The following is a 21951-nucleotide window of genomic DNA, read 5'->3' as shown; positions in this document are numbered from 1 at the left end:
TACTATTTGACGATCCCGCCACCGTGACAATCATTACTATAGGACACTCATCCCAAAAGAAACTCCTTCGCTGTGTTGTCAAGGCTGAAATAACCACATGTCTATCTACATCTTCCTGTCGTCTTCGGTCCCCTTGTCCGCTTCCAGCGGGTCGGCATCATGGTCCAGCCAGCCCGAGTAATCATCGTCTTCATCAATGACCGGCCGTGCGATAATGGGGCTCTTGCCAGGACTGATGGAACGAAGACTTGGTGTCTTGGCTGAACTGGCAGGTCGAAGAGCTGACCGTTTGGCTGGGCCGGTCGATCCTGCTGAGCTTGTCTTTGTCAACTTGGCCGTGTCGTCCGCGTCTACGGCTCCAGAAGGCTCGGTTTTCTCGGGACTGGTACTCCGACTTCGAATGTCCTCCTCGCGGCGAGGAGCTGGTATCGTTTCTTCCACGGGGGTCCTGGAAGTGATCTCATCGCCCCAGTATGTGTCCTTCTCTTCGACCCCCGGCGTCTCATCGTCGTCGGGCGCTTTCACGACCAGCATGCCCATCCCAGCTGCCTCGTTAGCGTCCTCCACGTCATGGCTAGCTCCTCTCCGCCTTCTCCCCGCTGGGGGAGGTGGCGGGGTTATATCGTGGTCTTTGTCCTCCGTCTCCGCTGGGGATGACTCAGATGCCACAGGTTTTCTCTTGGGCATATTCACCGGACCAATCTTCGTTCGACTATTTGCCGGCCCAGGTAACGGCGTTCCTGGAGGTGGCAGTGGTTGTCCTCGACCCATGGGCTGCGATAGGTCCACCTGCGGGTTGCTTGGTCCCTCGCCACTCTTACGCGCCTCCTTTTGGCGCTGAATCGCATTCCAGCCCCATTGGCGAGCCTGCACTGCGGCATTGGTGACGGCAGCGAGTGTGTTCTTCTTCTGGGAGTTCACGCTAGATGAGTCATCCTTGACCGAGGGCAGCGATGTATTCGAGTTTTCGCGGCGCAAAAAGAAGTTCCGTCCAAGAGAGCCGGCCTGGTCCTTGAACGATGTCTTTGATGAGGCTGGCGATGCAGGCTCTTGGCCATCAAGCCCCCTCATGGACGCTGACTCTGATGATGAAGTGGTATTTCTGCGTCCAGGCGGCGGCATGGGGATTTCGTCAGACTGCTGTTCAGACTCCTTGTCTGCTGATGAGGCAGACGAATAGCTCAATGTTGGCGCTACGGAGGCTGGCTTTGATGGCGTACCACTTGGTGTAGTCTGCTCTTTAGATGCTTCTTGCGACCTCGATTGCAGGGCAGCCATGTATGAGCTTGCATTGTCCGTAGCAGGAGGGGATGACGGCTTGAACAGCTCCGCATGGGCAGCATCTGTCCCGACAACTGGCTCAGTGGCGCGTGGCGACGACACCGGTACTGGCACTGGCTGCGGCTTTGTCTCGAGACTAGTCGACGAGGCTGCTGGTGAGGGCTGCGCCGAGGATTTCGAGATCTTTCTCCCAAACAGTCCCGTTGTCGTCGTCGATCGAGCATTCTCCGTCACCAGCGGGAGGCTGTGACTTTTCTCAAGCGGTCTTGTCTCGTTGATCAACTCGGCATTGTCGTCCACGCGGTCCACTGCGTCAGCATCGCCCGTCTGCGCGACGATGCCCTGCACGTCGCTGCCTTCCGAGACAACGGCATTGTCGCCTTCGAAAATGCCGCCTCGCCAAGACTTGTGCTCAGTCTTGAAGAAAGGCACATCGTCCCAGAATGGGTGGACCAAGGTCTCCGCAAAGACTTCTTTGATTCGGTTCTCGATCTGTCGCAGGATGAGTGTATACGTGATTTGGCGCTGGCTGACAATTGGCTCAATCGCCATCTCCATCTTTGGCATCGTCTGAAAGGAGAGCCAGACACGGTTGCTCGGTGGCGGCTTGATCTTGAACAGCACATGCCCCTCGATTTTCTTCAGCACGACAGCCAGCACAAGGTTGACTTCTCGAGCCTTGAACCGCGTGCCAAGGTCAATCTTCACCGTGGCCGCGACTTCGAGGCGAAAGTTGCCGGTGTATTTGACGTCTGCCTCAATGACACACTCTCCTTCCACTGTCAAGTCCTTCAGCCGCAAGTTGTTGAACATGGGCGCCGCGTCGCCCGTGTCAATCTTCTGAATGTTAATATTCGTCAGGAATGTCGGCTTCTTGACACGCGCAATCTTCTTGGTGATCTTCTCCGAGATGAAGCTCTCGATATCCGCCGTGCGGTGCACGCCCAAGAATACCCTCCCAATCAGAGCATTGAGCCACCGGGAATGCACATTGTCCTCCGTGGAGTGAAGCTTCTGGACTAGCGTGATAATGTTCTTCACCTCGAATGCCTTTGGTTTCGGTGGGACATTGCCCGGATCAGTGGCCCCAAACGTCTGCTCCTGGTTCTTGAGCAGCGCGTGGTAGAAATCCTCCTTGGCAGAACAGTTCTCCGAAAACAGGTAGAACGGCTTCGACATCTGACTGTCCGCCGTCATCTCGGGGCCGTCCTGCTTTCGTGACAGACACAGTGCGTTGCGCTTGATCCACAGCTCGCCCTCCGGCGTAACATCGCCTCCCGAATAGACTGAAATATCATGATGCGCGAGCGAAATCACATGCCGCACTTCAATCTGCTCCTCGTCGTCGAACAACATCAGGTGGCCATGCCTCAGCACCACGTAGAACACGTTCCCCGCCTTTCTGGGCCGCTGGCTCATCGCGCTGTTGCCGCCTCCATTGTCGTGATTCCCAGGCACGGATGTTTTTCGATCAAATATGGAACGATACATGGTCTGGTAGACGCTCTGACTGGGTGCCGCAACAGTGGCGCTGCCCACCGGCGTCGAGCGCTCGATCGGTTTGGCGTTGATGCCCATCGGCGTGTATTCTCGACACACGGCAAAGTAGCCAGCCGTGACCTCGGCAGAGTTCTGCTTCGCCTCCTCCTTCTTTGCCGCATCGATAGCAGCTTTGTCGTCCCCGGGCTGCACGAGATCGTCGGTGCCATCTTCGTCGGGTCGTCCGCTCGCGTCGAGATCTGTTCGTTTCGGCCAGGCGTACAGCGTGTGCAGGTATACCGTGATGAGAACGAGGGGAATGAACGTGATGCCGCCTAGGAGGTAGGCCGCCAGAAAGGCTGACCAGCTCCCCATGGCTATTGTCATCAAGTCAACAGGTCGGTCGTCGGCCAGCTGCGTTGGTTGGTGGGGTCGTGCCTCAAATGGAAGAGAACAGATAAACAGAGCTCAAGGCAGGGCTGAAGTTAATGAGCGAGCGAGTGGGAACGCTTTAACAAACAAGTCAACATGCTGGGGAAAACCATGCCTTAGACAAGCCCAGCTTCATACTGCATTGGGATGGTGGACTGTGGGAGATCGCGAAGCGGGACTGGGGCCGCCGTTCACGGGCAGGCGCGGAGGAGTGGGAACTGTCAACTGGCCCTCGAGGCGCTGTGCTGTGCTGTGCTGTTAGCCTTACGTCATGTGAGGACACTTGGCCAAACCGGAGTATTGGCTTACCCTATACACTTCTGCACCACACAGATACTGTCACGTCTCACCAAAATGGAGAAGGGGGCCCAGTCAGCCCCTTAAAATAACAAACAAACAGGAGGGACAGGCAGCTCAAAGTATCTCGATTCACCTCAGGGGTTAAATAGCAATAGTAATCTTCAGACGCCCGACAAGCAGTCGCCCGTTCGCCCCCACAGAGTAAACTAATACAAGGCCCTGCAAGAAAGACGACGGTTTCTTCATACTGCCCTGCAGTGACAATCCCTCAGACCACCAGTGCTATATCGCTGGTATGTCCGTAAAGAGGCGCAGAAGTGAGCAGTGTAGTACAGACAACAACAAGTAAAAAAAAAATTGCGCAACCGTGCGCAGACAACGATGGTGGTTCAGTTGGCTTGGTGTGTGTAGGAGAGAGGTGGATGATGTATGATTAAGCATCGCCCGAGACGGATGCGATGAAGCGGAGAACAAAGACAGGAATAGAAAAGTCGTCAGTGTCGTCAATGTATAGTCGTGACAAGAAGTGAGTTGGAAATGTCTAGTGAGTGTCGACTGGGGTCCTCGCAACGAGCAGCAAGCCTGCCCGATGGCGAAAGTCCTGTAGTTGGGATGTTGTCTTTAGCTTCGGGATCGGAACGAAGCCATGGGCGCGTTCGATGGAGGGTGATGAGCCGCAGAGTTTGCGCCACGCTTTTTGATAGAGTGATGGTGCAGCTGGCCAACGTCATGTTTGCCTACGGAACAATTAGTCAATTGCGGATGCTCAAAGAAAGTCAGTACTCACCATCGCAGCATGCGCGGACGTTCTCGAGGCGGTCAGCCTCCCTATCCTGCCGCTCAATCATCTCACGAAGATCCTCTGCGCTGTCATGGACCTCGCTGGCCTCATAAATGCTAGTATCGGGAGCTGACGCACGTCCGCGGAAGCTGCCAAAAGTGCCAGAGATTTTCGACCCCGACGATCGGAAGAGCTTGTTGAGGGCGGAAGGCCGTTGCGCGGGCGTCCGGGGCGTCAACGTGGGCACATTCATGGAGTAGTCTCCAGCTGGCGACTGGTTGTGCGTGGTTCGAGAGTTGTACGACGAAAGTGAGGGCGGCGCACGCGGCCTTGTCCCGTTTGCTTGTCGCTGCCCATACTGGGGGTTGAACTCATCCACGTCCTCCTGGGTAATGTGATGAGCCATGTCCTCAGCGTCGTTCTGTCCATCGACGTTTGTCCTCATCAACAGATAGGACAGGGAGTTGAACCATGTCTCGTGGCGCTGTCCTGTAGTGCAGGTGAATTTGATGGTGCGGCCCGGCGAGATGATCACCAAGCTCTTACGGTGGAGGCCTGGTGGCATTGGGTTATCGTCTGTCACAACACGGACAGCTTCAATGGGCACACTCTTGGCCTTGAGCTCGCGCGACCCAGCAGTTGCCGGGTCACGGTCGCTCCAGTACAGGGTGCGCGTGTAGGGGTGTACCCAGAAGTACCGGCGATGTCGCTTCTCCGACATCTCGCCACGGCCTGTCTTGCGCGTGTACTTCCACAGGTACTCTCCGATCATAGTCTGCGTGATAGCCTGGATCATGCGGGGATCCGCATTGGATCCCAGACCAGTAGGATCCACCATTTCCCCAGGACGCATGTTGAAGCGTGTGTCAAGCTCAGAGACAAACGACGACACGGACGACTGCCTGGAACGTGCAGTCAACCTCGTAGGTGAATGCGAGACGCCCAGCTGCTGTCCCTGTGTCGATGTGCTTCGCATTCCCTTCAACGTAGGCACGGCGCGAGCTGAATGATTGGATGCCGGCCTGGCGCTCAGACTGGGAGTGCGAGGGCGGTGACCCTTCATCGCAGAAGCAGGCCACATAGGAGGGCCCATATCCCCCTTGGGCCCATTGGCCGACCCAGTGCGTGCTGCCTCGATGAGTTCGCGGTGGTTAGTGGGAAGAGGGGGCGCGTCCTTGACCGAATCACGGCCGCTGGTGGCACTGCCAGGCCGGATCAAAGCGGTCCCTGCATCAAAGAAGCCGTCAGTCCGCTTAGGGGTGGGGCTACCGGTGCGTTCCTCAGCAGGACGATGGATGCGGACTGTGCCTGTCGTGCCTGGTGTGCCGACACTGCTGACCGAAGGATGTTTGGTGTGACTCAAGCCAGATCTCGATCCAACGTTGAACAGCTTATCGATGGCTTCCGCAGTGAGCGAGGTTTGCGCGCTTTGGTCACTGAAAACAGCCGTCTTCTTTTGGGGGTTGCGATTTTCGGCATTGCCCGAGATCTCCCTGAACGGCTGAGGCAACTCCTTGGTTCCATCCTCTGTTCCGGACGCTTGTCTAGTCTCATTCTGAGCGGCTTCGGGCGAGTCGTCCTGGTGAATGTCAAAGGCCGACACCATCGATCTGTCTGGCGTACCAGTGCGTCCCTTGTCTCTTGGCATGATGAAGGCCTCCCGCCACGGGCTCCTAGGTGTAATGGGCCTGGTATCGACAGATTCAACTGAAGAGAAGCCAAAGTTGGGCAGCTCGTGGATTTCAACGGGGCTGACGGGAGTGACACCCTCTGCCGCGATTGGTGACAGGATTAACTGCGGAAGCGCCGGTGGCAGTTCTGCAAGCGGAAGAACACCGTGCGTAGCAATTCCAGAGAACCCGAGCCTCGGTGGCAGGGGCTCAGGATCCGCCACAGGTTCCACGTGCTGTGAGGTGAGGCCTGTGAATGCAAGTGACTGCGGATGAGGAGGAGGGATTTCGGGCTCGGCGACGGGCTCGAGGTTCTCGGAGCGGATATGGGACAACGTCAAAGCTGGTTGAGGAACAGGTGGCTCTTCCACAGGCTCGACCTGCTGCGACTGAAGAATGGTAAAGCCAAGTGCGGGCTGCGGCGTCACGATTTCGGGTTCCGCACGAGGCTCCCAATCTTGCGATTGAATGGCCGACATGGCAAGCGGGACCGCTGGAACGACGACTTCAGGTTCGACGATTGGCTCCACGTGTTCGCTCTGGACATTTGTGAAGTGAAGGCTAGGCAGGGCCGGCTTCTCGGGCTCAGTAGGTACTGGCGCTGGAATGACTGCCGGTAGTGCCACGGCTTCTGGCTCCGGAGCTTCGACGGGCTCGACTTGTTCCGCACTGATGACGGACAATGCCAGAGTGGGCAGAGGGACCTCGGGCTCGGCAACGGGTTCGACCTTCTCGTTGACAATGTTTGACAAAGCCAGAGCAGGGGGTACGATCTCCGGCTCGGCCACTGGCTCGACATTGGCGGTCTTCATTGCAGTGTATGCAAGCTTCGGAGCTGGCGGCTCCGGCTGCTGAATAGGCTCAATGTGCTCAGAAGAGACGGTCGATAGGCCCAAGGTTGGTCGCGGCACGACTGGCTCAGCAATGGGCTCGACGTGCTGGGCAGAGACCGCGGAGAGGCTGAGGGTGGGGAGCACAACCTCTGGTTCGGCCACCGGTTCCACGCTCTCCGTAACCACCGGCGTAAACTCCATCGCGGTAGGAGTGTGTTCCTCTTCCCGTGGCTCAACGTGCTCGGCGTGAACATTGGAGTAACCGAGCTCAGGCTGCGCAAGTACCGAGGTCGGGGGCACAGGGAATGCAGCCAGCTTGGCCTCCATGTCCGGGTCATGCTGAGCCCCGACATCACTGTATGAGATTTGAGAAAGAGGTCGAGAATCGCCCGTGGCAGTGGATAGCCATGACACACGCTGAGGGTCCGCGATCACAGACTGCATCGACGTGGGCCGTTCAGCATGGCCAGCTGTGAGGTTTGAGGCTGGAGCGAGCGCGGGCAATGAGGTATCTTCCATAGGCTCAGTCATCATGCCACTATCGACCATGAGAACCTTGGGAAGTGTCGGCACGTCAGGCACTGGCGAGAGCCGGCGACGGATCGAGCCAGGCGTAACCGATCTAGCGCTCCGACGACTAGGCGTTCCGTTCCCGACAGACTCTTCGTCACTACCAGCAAAGTCTTGCAGCTCGGCAAACAAGCTCTGGCCACCTGCTTGTGGGGTGCCACTGTAGTTGCTGGCCATGCTTGTGGGGCTGCTTCGTAGGTTCGGTTCCTCGCTGCCCTGGCGGGAGCTGCGGTCGAACGGACCGCGATTCAGGAGGAAGCGGCTGGATCGGTGCGAGTGAGCAGTGCCCGTCGGTGTCTTGGCCTCGTACGTGTCTTCCTCCTCAGAAGTCGCTGTGCTATGGATGGACGATTTCGACATGTGTCGTGAGAGACCAGCCGGTAAGCTCGGTGGGCGCTGCATCTTGCCAAAGCCTCTGGACGCTGTCTCCGTCTCAGTGGCGGCGCCATCGTCGCTGTCAGACATTTGCTCATTGGTCGTCTGAAAGTCCTCCGTCTCCGTCGCACGCTCGTTGGCTGTCTCAAATGCAGACTCGCTGGCCTCGTTGGCCGTATCGAAATGGTCGGTCGAGTCAGGCGCTGAGAAGTCGTCTCTCGTCTTGGTCGCGGGACTGACACTGGCTGAGAGGATACGTGGAGACAGCTGTGCCTGATCTTCCCACTCAGGGTCATCCATGAAGATCTCCTGCTGGCTGGAGCGGAAGCTACCGAGTAGGCGAGCATTCTTCTTAAGATCTTTGGATTCGGCCTTCTTGCTTCGCCTGTTGACACCGCTGGCACCGGAGTCAGCTCGCTTTCTCTCCAGGTCATCACGGAGATCTTGGATGATGCGGCGGAGCTCGAGCTTCTCGGTCTTTTCGCGATGGATAAGGCTGCGTTGACTTTGAATCGTGCGTTGGGCATGTTGCAGAGATGTCTTCATCGTTTCCGTCTCGAGCATAGAGTGCCTGGGCGTCCCCTTGATGGGTGAAGGGGGGGGAGAGTGCTCTGGGGTAGCATTGTCGTCAGCGGTCTCGAAATCGTCCTCGCTCGTTCCAGACATGTGATCTCGCTCCAGCGCCCGTCCTCGTTGCGTCGAGAACGCTTTGGCGAGCTCCGTGTTCTGGTTGGTGAGATCATCAATCTTGCGCTGCATGACGGCACGCTCGCCTTCGGCCATGACCGCGCTGCGCTTCGCCGTCCCCAGTTCGATGTCATGATGCTTGATGGCGGCGGTGTGCTCCTCCACCAGCCTAGCATGAGACAGCTTGACTTCGTCCAGTTCCTTTTGGGCCGCAGTTTTCTCTGCATTGGACGTGCTCAGTGCCTGCGTGAGCTTCTTCTCCCGGTCGGACGCTTCACGTTGTTGAGTAGAGGCCTCCTGCATACGCGTTTCGAGATTCCAATTCTCCTCCTTGTACCGATGCTCGCTCTCGTCCAAAGTCTTGAGCCGCTGCTGCAGGTTCTCGGTTTCGATCTCAAGGGTCGACTTGTCATGCTTGAGATCGCGGACTTCCTCGTCCCGGTCGGCAAGAAGAGCCTGGAGATTACGAACTTGAGCAATGAGGGACGTGCTGATCTCGGCGGCAAATTCTATGTCGTGCACTCGGCTAGATGGTTGGTTGCGGATTTTCCTGTTCGGCACGCTAAGCTTAGTAGGCGAGCCGGTAGCTTGACTCTCAAACTTGGACGGGCTAACAGAGCGCTGCGTAATGGTCAGTAGCGAAAATCAGAGTTGGGAGCATGGAAGACCAACCCTGCCGCTCCTCGCGCCGTCTGGCACATGCGGAGATCCTGAGCCAGCTTCATTGCTAGGCACCCTCTGCTTGGGCAGGAATGCTCTCGCCGAATCTCGTGCCAAGTCGTTGTACTCCTTCTCAATGTCCACCAGCTTCGTCTTCAGTTCGGGACTCAGATCTCCCTGCGCATTCAGCTTCTCTACTTCTTGTAATTGCTCCGTAAGCGCCTTCCGTTGGTTCACTAGCGCGGTGCCCAGCTTGCCCGCCTCGTCTAACCGCCGGTCTGTCTCCGCGAGATGAGCCTCCAAGGCGCGTTTCGCCTGTAGTGGAGACGAGCCCGGCCCCGCTGTGAAGAGATCATGATCAAAAGTCGAGAATCGGTAATGGGCTGTTGACGAAGGCGCGTCGTTGGACACAAATGGGTCGTCGGAGCCGGGGGATGTGTCGGTACCAGGTGCGGGCAGATTAGGTCTGCTGTCGGGGCCAAGAGAGGCCATCGTAGACGTCTGTGGTTGAGACAATCGGGACAGACAGGTAGCCTGTCTAGACGCGCCACGAGACCATCAACGTCTGGTGCCTCGGCGGAGTAATTTGCGCTGTCGATGGGGGTGCCACGTCCGCGATGTTTCGGTTGATCGAGCGTGTCGGGAAAAGGTGGCGGTCGAAAAGATGCGCGGGCAGAGAGTCTATCGGCGTCTCTGTCTTTGAATTCAAGGAAGAAATTACCCTGTCGCACGAGACAAGATGGCCGTGTCGTGTCGTGTCGTGTTGTGACGCCTGCTCCCTTGCGTGGCAGAGTTACAAGGTGTCACTTTCGTGTCAAAGACAGCCTGATCCAATTGAGATGCTCCCAGCTGGCGGAGGACCAAACAAAGTACCGTTGCTGCGCTCTTGCAGTGGCCTCACACGCGCTGCAGGGAGAAGTGACAAAGATCAGCTCTAAAGCTCTGCGTGAGCTGTGATTGAGGGAATCCACAAAGTGGGGGCCCGTGAAACGGTCGAGGACAGCTTATTATCAGCAAGACCTGCTGCTGGAAGGAGCGAACCCTGAATCCTGTTTCTGAACCAGAAGTTGGGACGGAAACTAGACCAATGCTAGAGTACTAGGGCGCAAAGTGTGAAAATGATCGCAATTCTCGGCGGTTCGACGAAACTGTTGAGAAGGCGGTGCAGCAATTCTCGAGTAGTCGTCCCTTGCTGGAATGTAGCCCTGCAGCAACGCGCGCTCTCCCTATCCGCAGTAATAATCGACAGTGCTTCGTATCCTGCGGGATCAGGAAATGCTCCCCTCTTCCACAATGTGATTGACTTTCGGTAGCGACGCTTGAGATCGAAGTGGTCGCCCCGTTCCTGGTGGCTCTCGATAGACTTTCGGCGGCCTGCGGGACAGCTCGAAAGGGTTGCACTCGGACGTCCAGACCAGGCCAGTCGTCGCGTGTCAAATTCGTGTGGTGGTGACTGTAGACGTGCGCGCGTGCATGCGTGTTCCACGTAGCGCTGGCACCAGCAAGCTCACCTGGCAACTGCTACAGCCGAGACGTTTGCGAAAGAGATGAAAAGAGTGACAATGAACAAGAAAATAAAGATTGGTTAGTAGAAGTGGCGTCTTTGTAAAAGAGTGACAGGAACAAAGAAGGGATGGAAATGTTGTAGGTTGGACAAACTCCCATGTCCGTGAGTTATTGTGAAGCGCCGGCAATTGGCAATGCATCCATCAAATTTTGAATGTCAACAAGGATCGCATGAGCGCTATAGACCGCCGCATTCCTGCGGCTGCAACTGGATACTGGCGCAGGCAAGCTTCTACATTGTCCGCTCGCATAACTGCTGCCATGAACGGTTTTGCCTGAACACTGCATGGTTCAACGTTGGCCGAACATTCTCTCTTTGAAGCGTTGGCGGAGCCAGTCGCTCTAATTATCTCAAATAAGTTCACACAAAGGCGACCAGTGTCGGCGTGTCGGTGAGGCAGCCCCTCCAGATCACCGGGAGAAGAACGCGATCCTGGCACAATCACGATGGGGACCCAGACAGTGACTGAGGCACCAGCCTTCTATGAACTACTACGTAGGTAGTCTAGTCACCTGGAAATATCCATATCTGAAATTCGATCACCGTAATCAAATTGCGCTGCCTCACAATTCATTAGTCCGTCCCATCCCTCGTTGGCTCCCTTGCTGAACCCTCACCGCTGGCCCGAGATGCCTACAAAAAGTTGTGTTTACACTTATGCAAGAAAAGAAGCTTCGGACCGTGTTCCATTCCGTCATGATCCACCGTCCTCTGACGAGAAAACAAAATGACGCGCTCGCATAACCCAGCTCATTTCGGCGAAAGAAAACAATACAGGGGTGACCCCAGCCAATCACGCTGTTGAGTGTTCACTTGAGTTTTAACATTTCTCGGCAACGATGCTGTCAGTCACGGCGGCAAAAGATAAGGTATTCAATCACATGCATGAGCTGATCTGGTTCGAAAGATGCAATCATGCAGTTCATCCATTCGTTCTAGGCTCGCTGGCCACCTCCAACGCCTCGCGGGTATCATCGCTATATAGTCTCGCCATCCTCCTGGTCACTGACTTCCTCGCCAGCGTCAATCTTCTCCTGCCTCCTCTTTGCGGCCTTTTCTCGTTTCCTTTCGAGTAGCTTCTTCAACCTCTTTGCCGAGTTGAACACACCATTGGTCCCCGCTCCACACGCCGCACAAGTCGGGTCTTTCCGATACCGCCGCAGCGCGCACGGCTCACAGAAGTAATGGCCACACCGCGTGACGACAGGCTCGCGATATGAGTCCTTGCAGATAATGCATTTGAAGGGTATTTTCTCAAGAAAGGCGTCGTCCTCAGCGTCGTCGGGGTTCTCCGCCTTCACGTCGCGATTCGCAGAGGCCACGACGGTGCCGCCCACGTTCTTCTTCCCTTTGGTACCAATCTCCCACTCTCGGTCGAGCTGCCAGCCCTGCTTGACGTCCTCACGCGAGTGGAGGTAAATACATGCGTCGCCATAGCCGCAGAATCCTGTCTGCTTGTAGTCCTTGCATACGTCGGGCTTGAAATCGAAGAACGTGACAGTGCGGACGTTGGTCGACGCTTTCTGGGGTCCCACTGCTCGCTTCGGCGCATCTGGGTCCTTCTGTATGAACGTGGTCTGATTTGCGAGACCTTTATAGGTGCCATCTGGCGCTGTGTCCTTCTGTGCCTTGGAAGTGCCCAGTAGGTTCTTTGCGGAGAGCGCGCCGTGGGCGTCTTCGTCGTACCAGTTGCTCTGCTTGGTGGCATCGTTGGAAGAGGCGATCGCACCCCTGTCGGCGGCATATGGTATGGAGGAGGTTTCGGTGGTGCTTGTGGGTTTGGCCGAGGTGGCTGTGACGCCTGCTGCCTTCTTCCGCCTTTTGACACGCTGCCCAGACTCGTCTTCCGATGATGAAAAGTCGCTGTCGGAGTCCTTGGGCGGTGATGGCTCGGGCCGCTTTCGTATGTTCGCAGTGCCTTTTCGTTTCTTGAACATGGCCACCGGGGCCTTGAGAGCGGCAGCTTGCTCCGTGTCTGTCATGTTCTGTTGCGTATATGTCTGTGGATGGTGATGTTGAAGACCGGGATTCAACTCGGAACATTCTCAATCGTTAGCAAATGACCGGAATTGATGCTGACTAACGTGGATCCAGTGGCTTCCAGTGGCGTTTGTCAGCTCGTATTCCACTTACCCTACGTAGCAACTGTCTCTTGCGTTTCGTTCACGTGTCTGATGCCCACGGTGCTGAATTGTGTCTTTGGCACCTGTAACTGACCGAGATAATATTGGAAACTGTTTAGAGAGCGGTAGGACCCATTTTTCTGCGCTTTGGCGGAGGTAGTCATTTCTCACAGGTTTGCAAATAATCCACATAGCAGTTCATTGTGTTTTTTGATCAGCTTTGAGTTAAGTCAGCAAACAGCAAAGTGGAAGTCTACTGGAGTGCGGTGCACGCAAAATCAGCTACCAACACTCTTTGTCTCTAATCAACAGCTCATAGAAAGTCTGATACCAATATAAGGCGTTGACAGCCTTTCGAACGAAAAAGAACCCGTCGTAGTCGCTACGTCATCAACAGTGATTCTAGATCCGGCCCAGATCCGGCCCCACAGCGCTGTCACCGAGCCGGAGCTACACTCAGGCTGCCATGACTTGACAGCTCCGACAAGCGACTGGGCCGTGCGCCCTCTCTAGTGATCGCCTGTGCATCTTGCTCGGCTGTCAAGACGTAAAAACCTATAGACAAACAGTCATCTAGTGCGACAGGCTCATTCAGAAGAACTTGAACATCAACAGCGCTGAGTACCGCGCCTACGCCAGCCCACCGTGCCATGACCCCGCCGCAGCTCAGCGGCCTTTGGACCCTGAGCTTCAGCCGTAGATAGCAGTCACCCCGCCAAAGCCATGTGATCCGGCCCTGGATCAGTTGCTCACACCTCCAGTCCAGTCACGTACGTCCAACAGATCTGGATAAAGCTTACTCTCATCCGGCTCTACCACGTAATACACGTCAAACTACCATTCACTGTCCTTATATATCATAGACCCAAACACAACCAACAAACCGCATCCTCCCCCCACGCAAACATCGACAACCGACTTGCGCTCCCCCCGCCGACCATCATGAATTACATCAAATCAACCGTCAACACCCTCCGCGACCGGTATACCCCCGTCTCCCACACGTCCACCTTCCGGGCGACCGGCCAGATCACGCCCGAGGAGTTCCTCGCGGCGGGAGACTACCTCGTCTACAAGTTCCCCACCTGGTCCTGGGCCGACGCCGACGACCCATCGCGTCGCGTCGCCTACTTCCCGCCGGGCAAGCAGTTCCTCGTCACCCGCAACGTCCCCTGCCACCGCCGCCTCGACGACGACTTTGCTGGCGACGCGGGCCACGAGGAGGCAGAGGTCGCCGCCGGCGACGACGGCGAGGAGGGCTGGCTGCGCACCGGCGGCCTCGACTCCAGCCAGCCGCTCAAGAGACAGCAGGTCCGCACCGTCGACGAGGCCGGCAACGCAGAGTCGGCCGGGCACGACGACGACGACGATGATATCCCCGACATGGAAGACGAAGATGACGACGACGCCATCATCCCCTCCTCCACCGAGCAAAAGTCCTCCGGCCGACGCACGTACACCCTCTACATCATGTACACACCGTACTACCGCACCCCGCGCCTGTACCTATCCGGCTACCTCGCCAACGGCAGCCCCCTGCCCCCGGCGGCGATGATGGATGACATCGTGGGCGACTACAAGGACAAGACCGTGACGCTCGAGGATTTCCCCTTTTTCGCCAACGCGATCAAAATGGCCAGCGTTCACCCGTGCAAGCACGCACCGGTCATGAAGTCCCTGCTCGACCGTGCCGATGCCGCCCTCCGCCTGAGGCGGGAGAAGCTCAAGCAGGGCGAGTCCGGCGGCCACGCGAGCAAGCAGGGCCTCGAGGGCTTGGTGGACGAGATTGACAAGCTGGATGTCAAGGGCGCGCAGGAGGCTGCTGACAAGGAGGAGTGGGAGGACGTCGGCGGAGAAGCTGGCGAGGACGCTGAGGTTGCCATTCGCGTAGATCAGTACCTGGTCGTCTTCCTCAAGGTGAGTGAACAAACAGCCCGTGCAATACAGGGTTACGCTAACAGATTGCAGTTCATGGCGAGTGTAACGCCAGGTATCGAGCATGATTTCACAATGGGCGTTTGATGTATACAGGCTGCTAGGGTCAGACACTGTGAGTACTTCTGGAGTATCGGCGTTGCCACAGGATAATATAGGCTACTACTAGATGATAGCCGACCGGGTTGTCGAAGCCGCCAGACTTATGATTTCACTCAAGACGTTATGGGCATAGGCACCAAAGAAGGCGCCTTGTGATGTATTTCGAACTGATCCTTGGCCTAACCAGAAAGGACCCTCGTGGTGGTCAACCAAAACCCCAAGCTTACTCCAAAGAAAATAACACCACCAACACCAATGTGGTCGCTGTCATAAAGCAGCGACAAAAATGGCACTCAACAGCAGAGCTGACCTTGTTGGATGGCCTCCCGACGCGCGCTTCAAAACAATCTGGCAGCCTCGCCAATGACAAAAAGGCCAATGCGTGACGCCTAAAACATGCTCCTTCTATCTTCGTGCTGTGCTGTGCTGTGCAGGAAAAGGAATGAACTGCACCTCTATCGGCGGAGTTGTCGTCATGTCAATACAGAAAAGGAAAAGTTTGATGTGTGGTTCGTCTGCGTCGTCCTCAGTAATTGGAGGTGGGCTGTCGAGAGTTCTCGGGCGTCTCCGTCCCTTCATACATCTCGTTTGGAGAGTTGAGCGACGACTGCTGTATCCTCTTCAAGAGACAGTTGATGGCAGACCCTGATATCCGTCTAGCCTGCCCGCTGGGTATTTCAATTCCCGAGCCGGGCTGCCCAGGCCGCCCTCGTGGATTTGACTCATCCCCGGCCTCGCTCTACGCCATTCCGAAAGGTGCGCCAAAGTTGGTTGTTGTTTTGAGCTTCAGAGGGACATCGCCTTCAATAACCTTCTCACTACTGGCTTCGGCAATGGGGTCGTCAAGCGTGGAGGCGTCAGCATCGACATGGGCGACACCTCGCCGATGCGACGGCTGATCGTGTGTCACGCCGGATTCCTCGACATCGTCTTGGCAGGCGCGCATGACGGTGGGTAGCGCATCGACACCTTGGCTGATGGGCTCAAGTTTTTTGTTGACTCGGTCCCAGAAGATTTCGTCTTGCGCAGGGATGTTCTTCACCATGAGCGGGCCTTTCAGGCGCTTGTCCTCCGCCGCCTCCAGCAGCTCATCGTTCTCCTCGTCAGGAGCGTCGACATCATGGGAAGGCTGCGTGTCGACAGGAGGCTCCACCACAGCAGCGACCACAGTTTCATCGGGTTTCTCGACATGCTCAGGTTCCGGCGCTGGTGACGGCAACCCCGAGGAGGGTGCTGTGCCTCCCTCCTGCGTGCCAGCGGCCTCTGTGCCGGCGACACTCATTGTTGGGAAGAGCGAAAGCGAGTGGTTCGGCGTGTGACCGGCGTGCATCGTAAGCCGCCGTGTCTCGCCGGCTCGCAAGACTTGGATTGTTTGATCTTTTGACGACAGCCGTTTCGCAATACCAGGATGTTCGGCCTGGGCTGCATCCCCGGCTACGGGTGGTGACGTGGCTGGCGAACCTCTGTTGGACTCGCCGAATGTGGGACGTTGCAGTGCAGTGGCCCTGAGCGAGATGCCCTCAAGCTTGGGATCAACTTCGTGGATGTCTATTGTGGGCACATTTTCATTCTCCTCTGGAATTGTATCCTTGTGCAGAAAGTCTCTGGCCGTGCTAGACTGTGGTTGCATCCGAGGATCGAGAGGGACAAACGGCGACAACTCGGGCTGACCTGTAGGCGAAGTCCTCGAATGACCGCCATTGGGACTGAAGTGATGAGGTCGTCGAGCCGCACCGTCGAGACCAGGGGGCAGCGAGAGAGGGTCGACGGTAGGTTGCTGACTCTGATGTGAGTGATGCTGGGATAGTGGGTGCCCGATCGGTCCCGATTCGACTGATGTATCGACACTGCTACCTCGTTGACTGGCCAGCGGTGACATGACGCCGGTAGCCTGCACGGTTTGCGCGGCCACGCTCCTCAGCGTCTGATTCTCGCCCTCGAGGCGTTGGATGCGTTCTTTCAGCAGTTGATTTTCCCGCAGCATTGTAGCCTTTTCATTCTCCCATCCCTCGCGCACCTCCTCCATGATGACGCGCTCTTCCTGGTACACTTCCTCTGCGCGTCGGCGATTGGCCTCGAGGTAGTTTCGTTCGGCTTCCCACGCTTCGCGAATGAGGGAATTTTGCTGTGCCAGACGCTGGACGAGCTGGTTGTTGTTGCTATGCGCGTACGGCAGGTGTGCGGGCTGCGAAGTCGCATCTGCGGAGATGGACCTGTAGAGTGACCCAGCGCTGCTGACGTCGGGAGAACTATACTGGTATGGTGGTGGACCGGCGCGACCATGCACAGCCGGTACGCTTTGGTTTCGATATTGATGGTTGGATGCTTTCGGTAAATTGCCCGACGGTGAGTGTGGCAGATTGCTCTGATTATTCGGGAGGGCGGAAGGAGGGAACCCGCTCGGTAGAGGTGAAAGGAACGATGCGACGTTGTTGTTGGTACTGGCTGCGTTGTAGCGATTGCTGTTGAGCGGCGGTGAGGTGAAGTGATCAAATGCAGCAGAGGGCAGGAACGCGTCGGAGGCGAGCTTCTGGTTGAAGTTCCGACGGGTGCTGTTGTTGCCGTGATGACCTGGACGGGCGTCGAGATGGTGGTGGTGATTGAGCGACATGGAGACGGCGGCGGCCGTCATTTCGGCTTTTTCTGGGGCGCGGCGCACAAGGACGCGCGCGATGCCATGAATGACCGGAATGCAGAGGCAGATCGGTGACTCGCCGGTTCAATTCTATTCGCTGCAATGAACGAGGTCGCGATTGTGGGAATAGCCGGCAGAAATCGAGGTATGACGCAAAGAGGACTGACTGGACCTTGGAGAGAGAGAGAGATAGGGGACGGGACGGCAGGTTAGAAGGGCCTTTTACCTCACTAGAGCAAGGTACCAGCTAGCTGGCAGTTGAATCAATCAATCAATGATCGGGATCCAGGATCGACAAGTGCTCGGGGCCAACCGAAGGCTTGTTGATAAGAAGACGCGAGCTTGCCGCAGTTATTCTTTCCTTCTGACGTTGCTCTCGTGGCTGACTGGTGGCTGGCTGAGTGCGGCTTGTAATGGTGTACCGACGGTCGGCTGAGTCTTATTCTGTGTGACCCAAAAGAAGCATCAAGAGCGGCACTTGATCAGCTCAAAAGGGATCCAGGACGACGCAATGAGCTGCGCCAAGCAGGGGAAACTGAGATCGTGCCGCGTTGAAATCTCAAGGCAAGGGGATGATGGATGGATGCAATGCGGCCTGATCCGTTGCGTGGCGTGCTGGATGGAGGATTCCTTTGCCAGCACTGGCGGTCACTGCTAGATCAGACTAGCAGTTGAAGGCAGTGGAGCTTGCGCCAGGCACCGCACGAGATGGACTGCAAGGTGAGTTGTCGCTTGACCGGGCCTTCTGGTCTGATTACGCATATGACAGTAATAACAGTAGGTATCTGTATAGAGTAATACTGCTGGGCGAGGCGAGGACTGGAGCCAGCTGCAGGTCCACGTCACGAACAGCTGCAGCGGCCGGGCGGTCAGCTAGGGCTGGGACTGGGTGCGTGGCTGGCTGGTGGTTGGAGATGGAGTCGGTGGACTGACGGCGAAGAAATGTGAGGCAAAGGACAAAGGGGGAGTCAGATCGCGCAGAGGGACTGACGAGCGGGATAAAGAGGAGACGACGAGGTGATCGTCGTCGTCTTGGCTCGGTAACACGCGCTCGCTGGGCCGTCGCTCCCTCTCTCTCTCTCTCCCCCGTGTTCAGGGTCTCGTCGTCGGCTCTGCGGTACGTACGGCGGCGAGCAGAGCCAATTTGTCTCGACACGCTGCCGCTCATTGGACGGGGGGCTCGTCGGCAGCACAAGACCCTGCATCTTTATTACATGTAGCCTTGGCTTCCTCCTCATTTTCTCCAGCCTGCACCTGTCCACATGATGGGCCAATAATCCAAAATCGAAATGTCTGGCAACAGCCTGAATTCCTGGCATCGCAATTTCACGTCGGCTGACTCGTCTCCATGCCCCAGTCGTCTGGCTGCGCACAGCTGCTGTGCAGCTGCACGCGCGCGCTGTCAGTCATCACATTCAGAACGCCAGTCGTCGCATGCGGTCCGTCACCACCTTGCTTCCGCAAGCCTGCATACAAACACACATGTACGGGTAGCCAAGGCTAGAACCCAATATTGCTGTTTGACGCACATAAATCCGTGGTACCACGTAGTATTATTATTATGCTCATGTACTGTACTCACCGCCAGCCCAACCGACGCTGCCCGTCGGTGAACCACTCACGATGCCTTCACAGTGTCCACCGCCTCCACCGTCAGCGTGTTTGCAACCGGTCCGAAGGGTCGACCGTGCAGCACCCGAAGTCTGAAGACAACTGTTTTCTAGCTTGATCCACCCAATACTATTGATTTGCTGTGCTGTCGAAAACAAGGCTGTCAACAAGATATTACCCCCCCAAAAAAATGCCGAACTCGGGGTGCACAGACATGGCGTTCTAGAAATTTTCCTTCTTGATCATGTGCTGGCGTTTGTGATTTTCAGAGCCATCTAGACCCGCAGACCCGCTCGTGACTAGCCTCGGCCAAGTTCCTTCATGTTCATTGTCGCGATCAGATTGTCATTGCAGGGCAATATCACGAGGACGGAGTAATTATAGCCCACCTGAGTCGGAAGACGTACGCAGTTGACGCAGTTGCAAGTTGCCTCGCAGATATCGATGTGCAGGCCACTCCGCCAGGCCGATAAAATCGCCGGCATTGCGAGGTTGACTACATGACCAACCAGCCTGCTATCTGAGGCGGCAAGGGCAGATGTCACTGAATCCAGTCCTCCCCGTGAATTCTCCGGCGCCTCGAGCATGATGGGGCATCACGCCGTGATTGATGCGCATTGACAAGACTACCGCCGACCTCGAGCCTGGAGGCTTACCAGCATGAACTTGTTGAAGCCCAGGTGACCATGCTTCCGTTCGGGCACCCGACAACATCCAATTCTGGACCTTGGCTTCTACCCCAGCGCCATTATTTGAGTCATTGCCCTATGGCATTGAGCGTATTGCGGCTCTCGTGCATTTCTCTGGGAGACAACGGATCAAGGAAGGCTGAACGTGACTACAAGTACGATGGTGAGAGGTGGGCTTGCATACGAATACGTCTGAACACAGTACGCATGCCGCATCGTAATCAACGCCAAACCTCCATCACATCCTGTTGTGCTACCTCCAAGCCATCGCCTTGACCGCTCTGCGCTGACCGGTCAAACGTGAAGAGCATTCAATCTCAGTGCGATTGCCTTGTTCAACCAACGGGGCCGTCTATATAGACCTGAAGGCGACGCCTCAACCGATCTAACTAAATAATTATCATTCAAAGGCGTGCTTACCCCGCGAGGATCAACATCACCCCTAAGCCTGCTGTGCCAGCTCGTGGGGTCGGCACAACTCAGCCGAGCCACTTGTGAGATGGACACTGTGGAGGAACCTGTGCTGCCATGGAGGATGCTAGCTTCGAAGAAGCATTCAAGTACCATGTCCAGGTAATAGGACATGCACAGCAATGCAGCGTGCCAGCCGATCCACGTACGCTGATCTGACCTGGTTCCTAAGCGGCGCGCTTATGACTCTCAGCCATGTATTCCCCGTGGGGGGAAGAGGCCAGCATCTAGACCGACCAAGACGACACATCGTGAGCCAAGAATAGGCCGGCCTCTCGGGACAAGACCAGCGAGGAACAAGCTTTCATGCCCGTGCATTTAGCCGCCGGGAGCAATGTCTGGCGAGGCCGGCACGAGATGGGATTTCCCCCGATGTTTTGTTGAGCTTTGAGAAAAAGCAAAGTCTGTCCATCATAGGCAGATCGCGCTCCCTTTCACGCTGGAAAGCTAGGGCTCTGATGGCTGGCTGCAGTCTGTCACAGTCCGTGGCGTATGGACGCTTGCATGTCGTTCCCCGTGGGGGAGCGAGCTAATGAGTAATAAAAGGAGGAAAGCCAATGGACGACGCAGCCACTTTCCAGCCAGACGCCTTGAGGCATTTTCCTGCTTCTCTCCTTCGCATATTAATTGTTAGCTCGCATTGTTCGAAACGAGGCACCCGAATACGTACGCATGTCTTCATGGCTACATACTTGTACTGTGCTTTGCTCTTCTTCCCTTGCGCTCCAGCCCTCGGCGGAGTGCCCGGACAGTCAGTAGAGCACAGCGAGCTTGGCATCACCAAATCGAGAGGCTAGTGTTCCGAATATTCGTGCAGACTCCGCATGACTGCGTCTGTGATGGTGGGCTCGAAGCTGGATTGAGAAGGTGAGGTTTGTTACGTGTGAGATGCGAGATGAGCATGTATGCAGGAGCCTGAATTGGAAGACATAAAAGTGTGGCCGCAGGAAACGCCATGATGAGAGCGCCAATGTGGGGGACATGGAGTAGCGGGGTCGATGGTCAGCAATTTTGTCGGGCAGAGCTGGATGCCAGCTTTTCTCCGGGGTACTCCATGCCATGAGCAAGCAAGAGACATGTAATTCAGCGAACATGTCCAGCTCTCACAGGCTGTTCAGCGTGGGGGCGGGTGGACTGCGGCTATGCATCGCACACCGACATACGGATTGAGCGTCGCACGGCATCGGGCGCGCAACATTGACGTCCGATGGAGGCCAGGGCCTGCTTGGCAGCATCGACACGCACGTGACCAGAAACGTATCCCTCTCTTCAACTTCAAGTTCAGAACAGCCCTGCCTCGACAGCAATGACGCAGTCCAGATTGCGCGTAGGGCTCATGTTGGTTACGTGCTGGTCCCGTGTGTGATCATCGCTGCCAGCCTCGACACAGTGGCGACGCGTCCCAGTCCCAGGGTTCAGCACCCGACACGACACTCTGCAGAATGATGTGCAAAGTTGCAGGAGAATCCGCTCGGCTTGGAAGCAGAGAGCGAGCACGGCGGAAGAGCCTCAGTCTGACGCGCACGCATAATGACCAAATAACAAGTCTCAACGTCCACTGACTGGTGCTCCTGCTGCTCCGTCTGCCCGCATCGTGACAGCGCACGCTGGGCGTGGTGCCTCTTGTCCGCCACCTTACTCCTTCTTGACCGTCGGCGAAACATTGCGGTGTAAGAAGGCCACGATCGAACTAATTACACCCTCTTGTCTGGCCTTGAGCCGTGGTGGCTTGGGGTGGCACCTTTCGTTG

At 56.5% G+C, this 21951-nt stretch overlaps 6 protein-coding genes across 6 annotated transcripts; 1 reads left to right on the top strand and 5 right to left on the bottom strand.

The window, feature by feature from the left end:
* Nucleotides 1–105: 105 nt before the first annotated feature.
* Nucleotides 106–3592, bottom strand: F5Z01DRAFT_724092 (uncharacterized protein; the record flags this gene model as incomplete). Its single annotated transcript, XM_046266625.1, has 2 exons — nt 493–3592; nt 106–366 (listed from the first exon to the last, which is right to left on the bottom strand). Exons 1-2 carry the CDS (start codon nt 3145–3147, stop codon nt 106–108), a joined length of 2916 nt encoding a protein of 971 aa, XP_046118067.1. The 5' UTR covers nt 3148–3592.
* A 521-nt stretch (nt 3593–4113) lies between these two features.
* On the bottom strand, nt 4114–9560 carry F5Z01DRAFT_622519 (uncharacterized protein; the record flags this gene model as incomplete). The annotated part of the gene is made up of 3 exons (XM_046261273.1): nt 4114–4229; nt 4280–9029; nt 9081–9560. 3 exons carry the CDS (start codon nt 9558–9560, stop codon nt 4114–4116), a joined length of 5346 nt encoding a protein of 1781 aa, XP_046118066.1.
* Nucleotides 9561–11193: 1633 nt separating this feature from the next.
* On the bottom strand, nt 11194–13110 carry F5Z01DRAFT_119428 (uncharacterized protein). The gene has a single exon (XM_046257471.1). It carries the CDS (start codon nt 12615–12617, stop codon nt 11613–11615), a length of 1005 nt encoding a protein of 334 aa, XP_046118065.1. The 5' UTR covers nt 12618–13110; the 3' UTR covers nt 11194–11612.
* A 20-nt stretch (nt 13111–13130) lies between these two features.
* F5Z01DRAFT_656068 (uncharacterized protein) lies at nt 13131–13649 on the bottom strand. Its single transcript, XM_046263554.1, has one exon. It carries the CDS (start codon nt 13408–13410, stop codon nt 13195–13197), a length of 216 nt encoding a protein of 71 aa, XP_046118064.1. The 5' UTR covers nt 13411–13649; the 3' UTR covers nt 13131–13194.
* On the top strand, nt 13510–14865 carry F5Z01DRAFT_118620 (autophagocytosis associated protein). Its single transcript, XM_046257465.1, has 3 exons — nt 13510–13528; nt 13622–14675; nt 14727–14865. The coding sequence occupies exons 2-3, from the start codon at nt 13701–13703 to the stop codon at nt 14778–14780; spliced, it is 1029 nt and encodes a 342-aa protein (XP_046118063.1). The 5' UTR covers nt 13510–13528; nt 13622–13700; the 3' UTR covers nt 14781–14865.
* Nucleotides 14866–15464: 599 nt separating this feature from the next.
* Nucleotides 15465–17805, bottom strand: F5Z01DRAFT_118655 (uncharacterized protein). The gene has a single exon (XM_046257466.1). The coding sequence runs from the start codon at nt 17425–17427 to the stop codon at nt 15535–15537; it is 1893 nt and encodes a 630-aa protein (XP_046118062.1). The 5' UTR covers nt 17428–17805; the 3' UTR covers nt 15465–15534.
* Nucleotides 17806–21951: the final 4146 nt, after the last annotated feature.

This window comes from Emericellopsis atlantica, assembly GCF_019669845.1.
Source record: "Emericellopsis atlantica unplaced genomic scaffold F5Z01scaffold_14, whole genome shotgun sequence".
Taxonomy (NCBI): Eukaryota; Fungi; Ascomycota; class Sordariomycetes; order Hypocreales; family Bionectriaceae; genus Emericellopsis; species Emericellopsis atlantica.
Note: the sequence above shows the minus strand (reverse complement) of the source record. Positions and strands in the feature narration are given on the sequence as shown.

What these genes read in the sequence shown, in the direction of transcription:
- F5Z01DRAFT_119428 (XM_046257471.1), bottom strand. Translation starts at nt 12,617, where the DNA reads ATGACAGACACGGAGCAAGCTGCCGCTCTCAAGGCCCCGGTGGCCATG.
- F5Z01DRAFT_656068 (XM_046263554.1), bottom strand. Translation starts at nt 13,410, where the DNA reads ATGGCACGGTGGGCTGGCGTAGGCGCGGTACTCAGCGCTGTTGATGTT.
- F5Z01DRAFT_118620 (XM_046257465.1), top strand. Translation starts at nt 13,701, where the DNA reads ATGAATTACATCAAATCAACCGTCAACACCCTCCGCGACCGGTATACC. An exon ending in ACCTGGTCGTCTTCCTCAAG is followed by an intron (nt 14,676 to 14,726) that starts GTGAGTGAACAA and finishes AACAGATTGCAG; the next exon opens with TTCATGGCGAGTGTAACGCC.
- F5Z01DRAFT_118655 (XM_046257466.1), bottom strand. Translation starts at nt 17,427, where the DNA reads ATGACGGCCGCCGCCGTCTCCATGTCGCTCAATCACCACCACCATCTC.